Source organism: Heloderma suspectum, chromosome 17 (assembly GCF_057233095.1).
Source record: "Heloderma suspectum isolate Gila_16-S chromosome 17, 16-S_ref, whole genome shotgun sequence".
Lineage (NCBI taxonomy): Eukaryota > Metazoa > Chordata > Lepidosauria > Squamata > Helodermatidae > Heloderma > Heloderma suspectum.
Window position 1 is genome coordinate 13931511 of NC_139474.1, and position 12793 is coordinate 13944303.

Consider the following 12793-nt stretch of genomic DNA (forward strand, 5'->3'; position numbering starts at 1 on the left):
GGCCCCCTAAGGGGTCTGTCCACTCCATTCAGCTGGAGGGGAACGGGCTGCCACCCAGCAGGTGGAAGGCGTATAACTCTGTCCCACAGCCTACAGATCTCCACTGGCTTCGAACTGTATCGACTGCAAAGCTATGCACTGTTAGGGAAGTCTGCTCCTAGTAACTGAAGATGCTACTGCAGGCTTCAGAAACATGGACACATTTAAATTAATAAAAATTAATGGTTTGTTTTTTAAAAAAATATCCCCAAGGCACACACCCCTAGGGGCCCATTAGTACTCATGCCAATTTTCAGGTGTCTAGGTTTCACTGTCTTAGTGCTATGGTGCTGACAGACAGGCAGACAGACACACATCCTCTTTTATTATTGTAGCTAACATTCAAAAGAGTACTGAACAGCAGATGAAAAGCACGCAAAGGCACCACCACCAGGTTCGCTTGCCCAAAAGCTTGCTTAACACGCATGGGCTTTACAGATCCTACCAGGGGTACTACAGAAAAGGCCCTGCTTCACTGCCTTATTCGGTCATTTCTACACAAAAGAGGGGCTGTGGCTCAGTGGGCACAGCACCTGCTTTGCATGGAGAAGGTCCCAGGTTCAATCCCCGGCTGGAAATATTCATGCCTGAAACTCTAGAGAAACTCTAGAGAAATGCTGCCCGTCAGCGTCAACAGTATTGGGCTAGACAGACCAAGGGTGCTTATGTACACCCACGACAGGCCTTGGAACAGCTAACGTTCCATAACATTCCGTTTGTCAATGGAGGGGTATAGGAAGACGACATCGAGAGGCCTGGAGGAAGGACTTTCACCACTGCACCCTGACCTCTATTAGCCACTGCTGCCATTCCCAACTGAGAACAACTACCACTATTTTTACTATCTCGGGCAAGTGACAGAAGATGCTTTACTGAGGTGCCCTCCAGATGTTAGACTACAACTCCCATAAGCCCCAGCCAGGATGGCCAATGGTCAGAGATTAAGGGAGTTGTAGTCTGAAACATCTAGAGGGCACCAGTTTACCTGCCCTGGGTCAAAGTATCAACAACTGCTCTACCCCTCAGAAGCCTGCAGGATGTACAGGATGTAGCAGCTGCAGGAGTTTCTCTGAAGACATTCAAAGAGCAGAAAAGGAAGCAAGAAGCCCATGAAAACGAGGAAGAAACACTGAGCATCACAAGACTGTGGGGAATTTCAAGAGGATGCTCATTTAACAGGAGAAACCTCTGAATCTGCATCGTGTGTCGCAAGTCCCTGGGATTCTCCATGAGAAAAGCAGCGTACAAAGCTAACAGGCTAACAGGCTGAATAAATCTTATGTTCACATGTTGAATCTGCCCTGAGACAACTTTTTATCGCAGCCCTGAAGGAAAACCTCCCCCACCTCCAGAGCAGCCTTGGCTGGGAAAGCATTTTGGAGGGTGAAGTTCGAGCCTAAAGACAGACAGGCAAGCTGAGACATGCGTAGGGGAAGATGTGTGCTGAAAACTGTGTGTGTGGGTTGTTGTTTTTAAAGCGTATGTCTCAGAAACCAGGGCTGTTGGGTGATTAAAGAACTCGGCCACTGAGTAATCACCTCCTCTTTAACAAATTAATCGATTCTGATAAAGTTGCATTACTGGCAAAACCTTCAATATGGGTGCCTTTTTTTTTTGAGATCACAAAGGAAGCCTATGATAAAGACTGCAAAAAAATAAAAGCCTTTGTTAGAATGAAAGGAGTAACTTCAATATTTTTTTCCCCATTCCCTTTTACATCTGAAAAAAAAGCCATGCGGGCCCTACACTCCCAGAATGACAAGTTAAAATTCATCGCCACCAATTAGAACCAGCCTTCACCAATTTTAACTTTTGCTGATTAATCTACCAAATTAAAGCTTGCAGCCATGCTAAAAATGTAATCAGTGAAGGAAACACGTTCGCTGTGTATCATGCAGGTACACTTGTTGCTGGATGTGCATGCAACTGAATTCTGAGTTTACTTGGAAGCAAGTCCTGCCACGTCCAGTGGGGCTGCCTTTCAAGTAACTGGGCACAGGGACCACGGTCTTAGCCCTGGCAAACCTGGGTTTGCTGTTGGGTAATATCTGAAGTTACCTTTGCTTCTGTTTGTAGAAGAAGCCTGTGTCCAAAGAAACTGGCAGGCTGGTATAAAGTAGTGTACCTGTGAAAACATACCTTCCCAAACTCTATGGAAGATGGCTACCAAAACAGTCGCCAAGGCTTTAACAGTGACTACTGAGGACTCAGAAAACACCTCACTGGTGTGTAAAGTTATTTTAATTACAAGAGACGTTTCTTCTGGCTGCATCAAACTGGGGTTGCAGAAGACGCAGTAAAGTTCACACTAATACACACAAGTGTTCCCCTGTAATTATGGTGTGACCAGGATCTCAGTAACAACAAAAGTAAAATGCCCCCAAAGGTGCTAGCAATGACTGGAACCAAGTTTCAACACGCGCTGGGGGCGACACGAAATGGAAGGTGTTCCCACCCGCCCGCAGCTCCTCCAGCAAGAGTTTGGTTCATTTGGCTTTGGCTGCCAAAAAAGATTTTCCAGAACTCACATGTGCAACGTTCTTCGTGTATGGACATATGTGATCACTCCCTGTGGGACCAGAACGTCGCTCTTAGAGATAAGGAAAACAGCAGAACTTTCTCCACCAATCAAGTTTTGACTGATGTGGCATCGGGAACTGCCCCAGTTCCCAACTTGTTTTCAGCCTGGCCTTCGAACTGGCCAGGTTTGCCTGTAACGCTGAACCAGGGGTCCCCAACGTTTTTGGACCCGTGGGCACATTTGGGAATTTGAGAAACTGCTGTGGGAGCCATCACAAAATAGCTCCCATGGAGGATGTGGCTAGTCACATAACGGCTGCCATGGGGGCCTGGCTAGTCAAAAGGGATGGGGGGAGAGAAACAGTGAGGCTAGAGCCTGGGAAGGAGGGGGAATAGCAAAGAAGAGGAAGCAAAGAGAGAAAAAGCGGTGCTAGGAGGGGAGAGGAACAGCGAGATAAAGAGGTGTGAGGGAGAGAAATAGCTAGACTAGAGGTTGGGAGTGGAGAGAAACAGCAGGATAAAGGAATGAGTAGGAGAGAACAAGCAAGGCTGGGGCTATGAAGGGAGAGAAAGAAGAAAGCTAGGGATGGGGAAGGGAGAGAAATAGTGAGGAAAGGGGTCAGGGGGAGAGAAATAGCAAGGCTGCAGGCTGGGAGTGGAGAGAGGGAAAGAGCAAAGGGGAAAGAGCAAAGGGGAAAGGTCTCTGGGGATGGAAGAAGATTGGGTGGGACCAGGGAGCAACTCTTTCCTTCTCTTCCTGCCTGCTGAAGAGCTGATCAGCAGCAGGTTCAGGAACAGGAAGGAGAACCTGACGCCCTGATGTTCACGTTTTTAAAATAAAAAATAAATTTTTGAAGGGGGTAGGGACTGGAGAGCTCTGTGGGTGCCACTGGAAGTCCTAGCAGGCACCATGTCGGAGGCCCCTGCTCTAAACCAGGGTTTAGGGCAGGGGTGGGTGACTTGTCGCCTCCTGATGTTTAAAGCCATAACTCCCATCAGCCCTCGCCAGAGAGCTTTGGCTATTGGGCAGTATAGAAATGTAATAAATAAATACATACATACATACATACATGCCAGTGTTGAGGGAAACATCTGGAAGGCCACACGTTGCACACGTTTAGGGAAACAAGCCAACTTCAAAACATGGTTTACGACCCCAGCTCAATCCCCTAAAGTTAAGATTAACCACAGTTGTTTGGTTTGGGTGAAATGAGTAACTGCAGTCAATTGAAAAGGGAAGCAAGAGTTTCCAGTCTCCTCCTCTTGGCCACACCGGGAGGGGGCAGGGAACATGTGAACCCGAGGCTTGGCCTGGCTCGTTCCCATAATGCTCAACTGTGGTTTAGCATTACATACGAATGCAGCCGTTGTCTGGGACCCCCTATGCCAAACCTCCCTGCCTCAGCACTGAACCAACAGCCCTTGGCAAAGGATTCCTTGTGTTATAGGCCAGACTTGACATGACCCCACTTAACCCGGCCTCTGGTTCCTGCCCACCCTCCCCGCTTCTCTTCCCACGACAGCTCCTCTAGATTCAGACCTCTGCCCAGCAAACCCAGCCACAGTAATTATGTGTTCCTGATTGCTGTGGATCCAAAATTAATGTGTGATGGTGACTTCAACAGGCCCCTAACTACTACCCTCACTCGGCCGCCCAGCTTTGGGATACTTCACAAGTGACAGATTTTCTTACACAGAGATAGTGCGTAGTTGGGGGGGGCGGGTTGAACTTCCTACCTAGATGTTGACCCTTTCTACATTGACTGTTCTGCCATGAGACCCCTGGGTGTTGCTAGTGATTCTGGTTGATGGGAATTGTAGTCCAACATATCTGGAGGGCGCCCGGTTGGGTGAGGCTGCCTGAGAATATGTCCCAGAATCCTCTGCAAGGACAGATCGAAAATGGCAGGAAAGCAACCTTTTGGAGAAAGCTTGTCCAGCATGTTATTTTTTAATTGATAGGCAGCTTCATAGGCAAAACCCATGAAGCAGCATGTACGATTTTAATTAAAATCTGAGAAAGCCCCATCCAGCATGCTCAACAACCACATGTCGGATGGTGGTGGGATGTGCAGCCGAGCGCCCCGGCAGGTCTTGAAGGGTGGGCAGGATCATGTCAGTTGTTACCAAGTGGTCGTTTAGGTGTCACCAACCTTCCCGGTGAGGAACACCCAAGGTTCCCAGGAAAGGTGTAGTGCATTGTGTGAAAATAGGAATGTGGTTCATGCTACCGAAGAACACAAAGAGTGGACAACGGTTGTAAACACAATCGGGGGCTTGGGCCGGGGGGGTGGGCATGGAATTTTTAAAACAGCAGCCTCCTACAGAAGCCCCAATCAGCACCCCAGCAAGTTCTGGCAATGTAGAGATGGAGCAGACATACATACACCAAGAAAGCAGGGAGATGCAAGGGCTGGGTGAGGAGAGAAGAGTGGGAAGGAAGGAGACTGCTAAGCAAAACCCAAAGGACAGCTGCCTCCTCCGACACCGAATGGGAATTGCAGCAATCTGAGAAATCAAATCAGCTGCATTTATCAGGACAAATAGGTTTGCAGTTTGCAAAGCTGTTGGGAATGAGGAGAGACCATGAGGCTGACATGGACAATGCTGCCCGCTGCCAGACCTAAAGCGTTTTGGCATGCCATTGGTCTAGCCCAGTTTCAAGCTAGCGCCCCCCCCCCACACACACACACCTGTGCTTTCTGCTAGCTGTCTGCCGTAAGAGCGTAGGAGCTGCCTTGCTGCGTCAGACCAAAACACCCATCTAGTCTAGCGTCCTGTTTCTCACAGGGCATGGAGGCGATGGCCTTCTCTCTTCTTTTTTTGTTCATCCCAAGCATCTGATATTCAGAGAGAGACAGCCTTTGCACAGGGAGTTTTCACTGAACTATCATTTCGCCGCTGATAAGGTTACCGCTACTGTTTTTAAAGTAATCTAAGGGAAGTTTGTTATGCACTATTTTACATTTGTCCAAACAAGCAAATTCTCCCTTCAGTGAAATGGAATTGCACTAAAACTTCTTCGAAGGATTCAAATACGGATAAATCAGGGAGTAAGAACTATATATGAACTAGCAACCCGTCCAGTTCAGCCCCCTTGAGACTCCTGTCTAGACACCCCCAGCCTAGCCCCCAGTCTGAAAGATCCCCCTTATTTTACACTGCAGCTCAGTTCCTCAATGCAAAATTCTCTATAACCCCCTTTTCCCAGTGTGAACAGAAACAGACATGGACCCTCCTCTTCCGTTGCTCACTCCGAGCCATGGGCAAAGGGCTCTTTTAGGTCTCTCTGCACTGCATTGTCAATGGCAATAAATAGTGACAACAGAGGCTCCCATCAAAATTCCCCTCTTCTTATGGGCATTAGCTATTCAACTCCCAAGTCTTGCACATGAATGAGAGCAGCCAAGGCACATAAGAAAGCTCTGCCAAAGCCATCAGGAGGGAGGGTCTTACAGAGACCTTTGCCTGTGCAGGAGACAGCAGGCAGAGCCAATGTTTCAGACGCTGTGAGCCTTGCTCAAAATGTTAGTTGCTAATCACAGATACAGCTGTCGGGGGGTCCCCCAGCAGGACATTTTCAGCAATGAAGTACCAGCAAGCTATGTGTGAACACACCTTTCAGTACCGGTCACATGTCTGGTTAGGAAGAACATAGGAAGCTGCCTTATACCGAGTTAGACCTTTGGTCTATCTACCCCAGTATTGCCGTCACTGAGTGGCGGCAGCTCTCCAGGTGTTTTTCCTGCCCTACCTGGAGATGCTGGGGATTGAACCTGGGACTTCTGCACGCAAAGCAGGAGCGCTACCACTTAGCTACAGTCCCTTCCCTAGGTCAGGGATGATCTCGGAAGCAATTTTATCTGCCCCACCACACTCCTCTGGGCCCCTACAAAATGGTAATGAAGGTGCAGTAAAATGTGTTGCTCTCAGTTTTGCTCAGAAAAGGAGAAGCACTTGTAAGGTTGTTAAGGAATGTTACATACCTCTCCTTCTGGATTCTCTCTGTCATGCCCAGAAGGCTTTGCACTGGTGCGCGCAAGTGTGCAATGCTATGATCACGGAGCGTGGCATCTCGAGATGGTGCCTGCTTCTGCTGCAATAGGTTCCAACCACCACTGGAGTAGCACCTTGTACGCTCTTCCAGCCACCACTGTCCACAGAACAGACTTCACACACAGGACTACAGGTTGCTCATCCCTGGGTTCAAAAACAGGGAGGGCCCAAAGCTCAATGCTAAGGTCAGGGCACCTGCTTTGCGTGTAGAAGGTCTCGGGTTCAATCCCTGGCATCTCCAGGTAGGACTAGGAAAGAATCCTGCTTCAAATCAGCTTTCTAGGTTCTTATCCCATAGTTCTCTTCTGCTCTGCTTTCTAGCTGCTTTTCTCCCTGACAGACAGAAACTCCATGGGAAGGAGTGTAGAAGTCTGGCCAATGGTCAGAAATCTTGGGAGTTATAGTCCTAAAGATGTGGCAGGCACCAGGCCGGGAAAGGCTGCACATCTCTGGCAATGCTTTCATCCATTTATAGTTCTTGGAGGAAGGCTGGCAAACCAGTTTTGCCTGAGGGATGCTTTGAAAAGAGGAGGGCAACAACGACAGGCCAAGACTCCAACCACCAGCCCACTGCCACTAAAATGGCCTGCAGCGGTGAATTCCCCTGGGGTGGGCAATTGTGAAGAGAAGAACACCCTGCTGAGGGATAGAAACGCAAGAATCTTGCCCTGCTGGATCAGAGCAGGGGCCCATCTAGCCCAATGGACAGCCGGATGCCTCTGGAAGGTCACATCACAAGCAAGGCATGAAGGAATGGCCTTCTGCTATCCTTTGTCCCCAGAATTAGATAATCAGAGGCAGACTGCCTCAGAGCATGGAGGTTCCTCTTAGCTATCATGGCTGTGCAACATCTGGCCAACTGTGGGCAACCAGTCACCATTCAAACATATTTTTTGTACTGCTGAGTTGGGTTGAAGCATTTCTTAGCAGTTGGGGGGTGAGTTTTCAGGGAGGGGGAGTTTTCAGGGGAGTGAATCACACCTGGGGGATGCAATCCGTGTCACCTCCAGTCTTGTGGGAATCCTGTCCAGTCCTGAGATTCCTCGGGGTTGAGACTGGCATTGCAAAGTTTTTTAAGACAGGAAGCAGGTTTTACACCAATGTACAGACTCCATATGAATACAAGAACTGCCCTGCTGAATTAGAACAAAAAGGGATCCATATAGTCCAGTGTCCTGTTTCTAACAAGGGCTAGCCAGTTGCTTCTAGGAAGCCCACAGAGAACAGGAACGCAATAGACCCCTGATGGCTGCTTTTTAGCATCAAGCATTCAGAAGTCTGCCTCTGAACCAGAAGGTTCCATTTAGCTCACACTTCTAAATAAGCCCACACAAAATTACTAGCCTGCAGACATTTTTACTAGCCTGCTAGGAGGCTAACAGCTTACATTTCCATGGGCAGTACCAACCTGTGTCTTTCTGCTAGTGCAAACGATGTTGCGCTAGCGGAAACTAGGTTCCGAACAATGTGGAAGAGGAGAATCTGATTAAAGTTATGTTTGCACAAGCACAGTAGTGCAAGTGGTTGTGCATTATGCTTGCGTAAGTTGCGAGATGAGTTGTGCGGGTGGTTGCACAACCATTTGCAAAAGTGTAATGTACAACCGCTTGCGCAATGGAAAGATTCAGTGGAGCTCCGCTAGTGGTGTTTGAGTTTGCGAAGTGACACTGTTGGATACTACCCCATGCTGGCTGCAGAGGAAAGGAAGGTCCCTCCCACCTGTGCCACAAAGAAAATGCAGGCTACAAGCCCCTAAGCAGTCACCGGGGGGGGGGGGGGATTGCCTTCCACCAAGCAAAGCAGCAGAGGTGCCTGCATCAGTCTGCTTGGTTTCTGTGCTGGTTGCAGAAGAAAGGGTGGAGAATTTGTCCCTCTTCCACCAGCCTGCTCAGTAGCCTGTATGGAATTCCATCCACTTTCTTGCATGGAATTCCTGGTTGCCTATTCCATGAATTTGTATAATCCTTTTTAAAAGCCATCTACGCCAGGGACCACAGTAACATCTTATGACAGCTGAGAGTATATTTGTATGCAGAGAAACAAAAACAAAAAATCCAACAACAACCCTGAGATCATCTGAAAATTATAGGAACCACCATGCTGAATCAGACCAAAGGTCATCAGAACATAAGGATTGCTGTGCTGTATCAGACTGAAGGCCTATCTAGTCCAGAATTCTGTTCACATAGTAGCCAGCCCTATGAAAATGGCAAACCCATGAGCAGGACATGAGTGCAATAGCAGCAACTGGTATACAGGGGCAGACTGCCTCTGATTCTGGAGGCAGCATATAGCTATAATGACTAGTAGCCACTAATATAGCCTTCTCCTCCAGGAATTTGTCTAATCCCCTTTTAAAGCCATCCAAATTGGTGGCCATCACTACATCTTGTGGTAGCAAATTCCACAGTTTGACTGCGTGCTGTGTAAAGAGGTACTTCTTTTGGTCTTTCAGCTTCACTGGATAACTCCACGTTCTAGTATTAGGAGAAAGGGAGAAAAACTTCTCCTTATCCAGTTTCCCCACAGCATCCATCCTTTTATACAGCTTTATCATGTCTCCCCTTGTTCAACTTTTTTTCTTCTAAATGTTATAACTTTCCCCATAGGGCAATGGCTCCAACCTCTTGTTCATTTGGGTTGTCATTTTATGCACCTTTTTTCCAACTCTACAATAACTCTTTTGAGGTGCGGTGACCACTATTCCAAACATGGTCACACCACAAATTTCTATAAAGTTATGATAAAGGCAGTTTTATTTTCCGATCCTTTCCTAATGATCCCCCACACGGGATTTGCCTTTTTCACAGCAGTCACACATCGGGACATTTTACATCAAGGTATCCACAACCCCAAGATCCCTTTCTTTGTCAGTCACCGGCAGCTCAGACCCCATCAGCGTGTATGTGAAATTAGAGGGTCTTTTGCCACAATGTTCTTCATTTTACATTCCCTTACACTGAACCGCATGTGCCATTTTAAGGCCCAATCTCACAGTTTGGAGAGTTCCTTTCGAACTCCATCTCATACAGGAGTGGGGAACCTGTGGCCCTCCAAGTATGGTTGGACTTCATTAGCCCCAGCTAGCATGGCCAACAGCTAGGGTTCATGGGAGCTGGCGTCTAGCAATATCCAGACGGCCACACGTTTCTCACCTCTTGATCTGGTACAATATCCTATTTCAAACAGTGGCCAACCAGATGCTGCTGAAAAGTGGGAAAGCAAGTCAAGGAGGCAACAGCCCCCCTTTGTCGTTTGCTCCCCCCCTTCAGAGGTAGACTGCGCCTAAACACAGAAGGTTCCATTCCCAACTATCGTGGCTAGTCATTTAATATAAGGAGAGCCCCCTCAGATCAGTCTACCTAGTGTGGCAACTTGATACTAACAGTAGTTAGAGCACTGGACTGGGACTTGGGAGATCTGGGTTCTAGTCCCCACTCAGCCATGAACCTCACTGGGTGACTTTGGGTAGGTCACTGACTCTCAACCTAACCTGCCTCGCAGGGTTGTTGTGAGGAGAAAATGAAGAGGAGGAGGATCGTGTACTCTGCCTTGGGCTCCTTGGAGGAAAAGGTGGGATATAAATATAACAAATAGTTATGATGATGGTGATAATAATAATAATAATCTCAAAAACGGGGAGATTACTCTCTGTTCCGTGGGTCTAGTGTACAGGGGTGCAGTGCCCCTGCTCATGGGAGCTCCATCCTCGCTAAAAGCAATTGAATGACTTCTCTCACTGCCTTGCGTTTCTCTGCATCCTGCTTGCCTTCAGGTTGCACTGCCTACAACAGACCTTGGCATGATCTGAACACCAAAACCCTTAGCTTACATTAAAAGAAAAGAAGAATGAGAAAAAAGAAAAGAAAGCCCAGGTGCAAGCTAAGCCCTTGGCGGCACAATTTCTTCTGCTTCGCTCTGAGCCCACCCTGCAGGTTAACCCCTTTGGGCTGGGGGGAGGGCAGTACCAGTTCAAGACAGCCAGCCACCCGCAGTCAGCAGCTGCTGCTCCGCCTCAACTCCTCCAGCCAGTGCTAAAAGCAAAGTGACGTCGCTGCTGTAAAAGATACATTTCGAGACAGAACGCACAAAATGGCTGTCTCCCAAGACGAAGCGTTTCCATACAATGCTATAAAAAGGACAATCGCCTAAAAAGGAAAGCGGGACTTGACAGCCAGGCAGAGCAGGGAGGAGGAGGAGAGAGATGTGAGCAGATCAAATCAATCCTCCCCACACCAGGCCCCCCAGACAGTCTGACTCAAACCTCGATGCTTCCTTCCAACTGCACATTGTCACGACAGACTCTCTCACATTCTTGTTCCGTGCACAACTTGCAAAGAGGCGCATTATGCCGCGACTGTCTTGCGTTCAAGGATTTGGGGGGCAGGGGGTGGGGGTTTCCACACTCAAGAGGCAGGAGAAGAAGAGGCTCGCCTTACAAGCAAAACAACTCTTCCTTTCAAGGAGCACGCGATCCAAATTCCACCACAATCCATCGCAAGAGAAAGGATTTCTCAAAGCAGGGCTCCCCGACGGCTGCACGGGGATTATCAGAAAGCATGTGGAGACGGAGGACGGCTCCAGACAAACTGGATTCTGTTTTCGAAGGTAGCAGAGAGCAGCTGTCGACGCGGTATCCGGACGAGCCATTTCAGCGCAAACTCATGGAAAACGGTTCCACTGCTCACTTGCTCTCCCTCCCCTTTCTGGCTCTTCAGAAGCAAACAATCCAAGAGAAGGGGAAAAGCTCTCTGTACAATAAAGGGACCCTCAACATCATAACAGGCCTTGGCATTAAGGGGAGTTTTGTTGCTCCCAGTGCAATGCTAAGGATGGGGTAGGGAAAAGGTCTATGACTCAAGAAAGCGAACTCAATGGAGGGTGCAAAGGAGAAGCTTTGGACTGCTAGGATGTAAACAGAGCTGCACTCAATTGCAAGGGAGAGCATCAGAAGTTTGAGCAGTTCACTGCAAGAAAGAGCAGTGAATGCTGCTCCAAAGAGATCCCAAAGGTCTTCAGTTCCGGCTGGGGCTACATGGAGTAATAGTAAAACTTCACATTTATCAAGCAATTGGAGAGGGTTCAAGACACTTCATATGTACTACCTCACTAAACCTTACAACAGTCCTAATAGGTGGGCCTGTACAGAATGAAAATATCAACTCAACATGCAGTGATGGCGGTGAAAAGGGCAAATTCCATCTTGGGGTTATTAGGGAAAAGGATGGAAAATTAGACAACTAGTAGCATAGTGAAAGAAGATATAAATCTTTAGTGCAGCCACATCTGGATTACTTTGTACAGTTCCAGTTGCCCCACCTCAATTAGGAGACTGCAGACCTGGAAAAAAAGTGCTAGAAAAGGACAACCAAAATGATCAGCAGGTTGGAGCAAATTCCCCATGAGAAAGTGTTTGAGGCTTTTTCACTTGGGGGTGGGGAGAAAGACAACTAAGGGAGCACGAGATTTAAGGTTATAAAATTATGTATGGCATAAAGAAAGTGAAGATTCCTCCACCCCAATCTTGTAACACGACAACTGGGGAGGGGGGTGTCACCAAAGTGATCAGCAAGTGATTCAAGGCAGGCACAATAAAGTATTTGTTCACACAATGCCTAACTGACTTATGGAACTCCCCGTCACATGAAGGAGTTCAGGGGTAGAGCATAAGCCTTGTATGTAGAAGGTTCCATGTTCAGTCCCTGGCATCACAAGTAAAAAGATCAGGAGCAGGTGATGTGGAAGACCTTTCTCTAACGGACCCTGGAGAGCCACTGTTGATCAGAGCAGACCTGTGGTAGGCACCCTCAAGATCATTTTAAACCACAACTCCCATGAGCCCCAGCCATCACAGCCAGGGATTATGAGAGTTGTAGTCCAAAACTTCTGGAAGGTAACAAGTCGTCTGCCTTGGTACAAGGCAACTTCCTATGTTCTCTTTGCGGTGTGATGACTGCTAACTAAAATGGCATCAGACCAGGGTGCCAAACCTCTTTCAGCCCAAGGGGTGAATTCAATTTCGCAGAAACTCTTGGGGACTGCATTCTTGGGTGGTGGGGCCGAAGGCAAAACAGGGGCAGGGACAAAGGCAAAATGGGCAGGGCCAAAAATATCTGCATATTCAGCTTACAGCTCTCACTGCCAGTCGCTAAACCATAGGAGAGGTCTTTTAACCTTT

At 48.1% G+C, this 12793-nt stretch overlaps 1 protein-coding gene across 13 annotated transcripts in view; it reads right to left on the reverse strand.

Moving 5' to 3' along the window:
* The window catches only part of GATAD2B (GATA zinc finger domain containing 2B), a 59068-nt gene that overhangs the window by 22825 nt on the left and 23450 nt on the right, over positions 1-12793 (reverse strand). For 3 of the 13 annotated variants that reach the window (XM_084824311.1, XM_084824306.1, XM_084824305.1), the window contains exon 1: positions 6546-6657. The exons of 7 other annotated variants lie outside the window; for them this stretch is intronic. In XM_084824311.1, the coding sequence (XP_084680437.1) occupies positions 6546-6571 (26 nt within the window). In that variant the 5' untranslated portion in view covers positions 6572-6657. Of the gene's footprint in view, positions 1-5252; positions 5276-6545; positions 6760-12793 lie in introns of those variants that run through there. 3 more of the 13 variants (XM_084824310.1, XM_084824319.1, XM_084824309.1) reach the window with 3 other exon arrangements.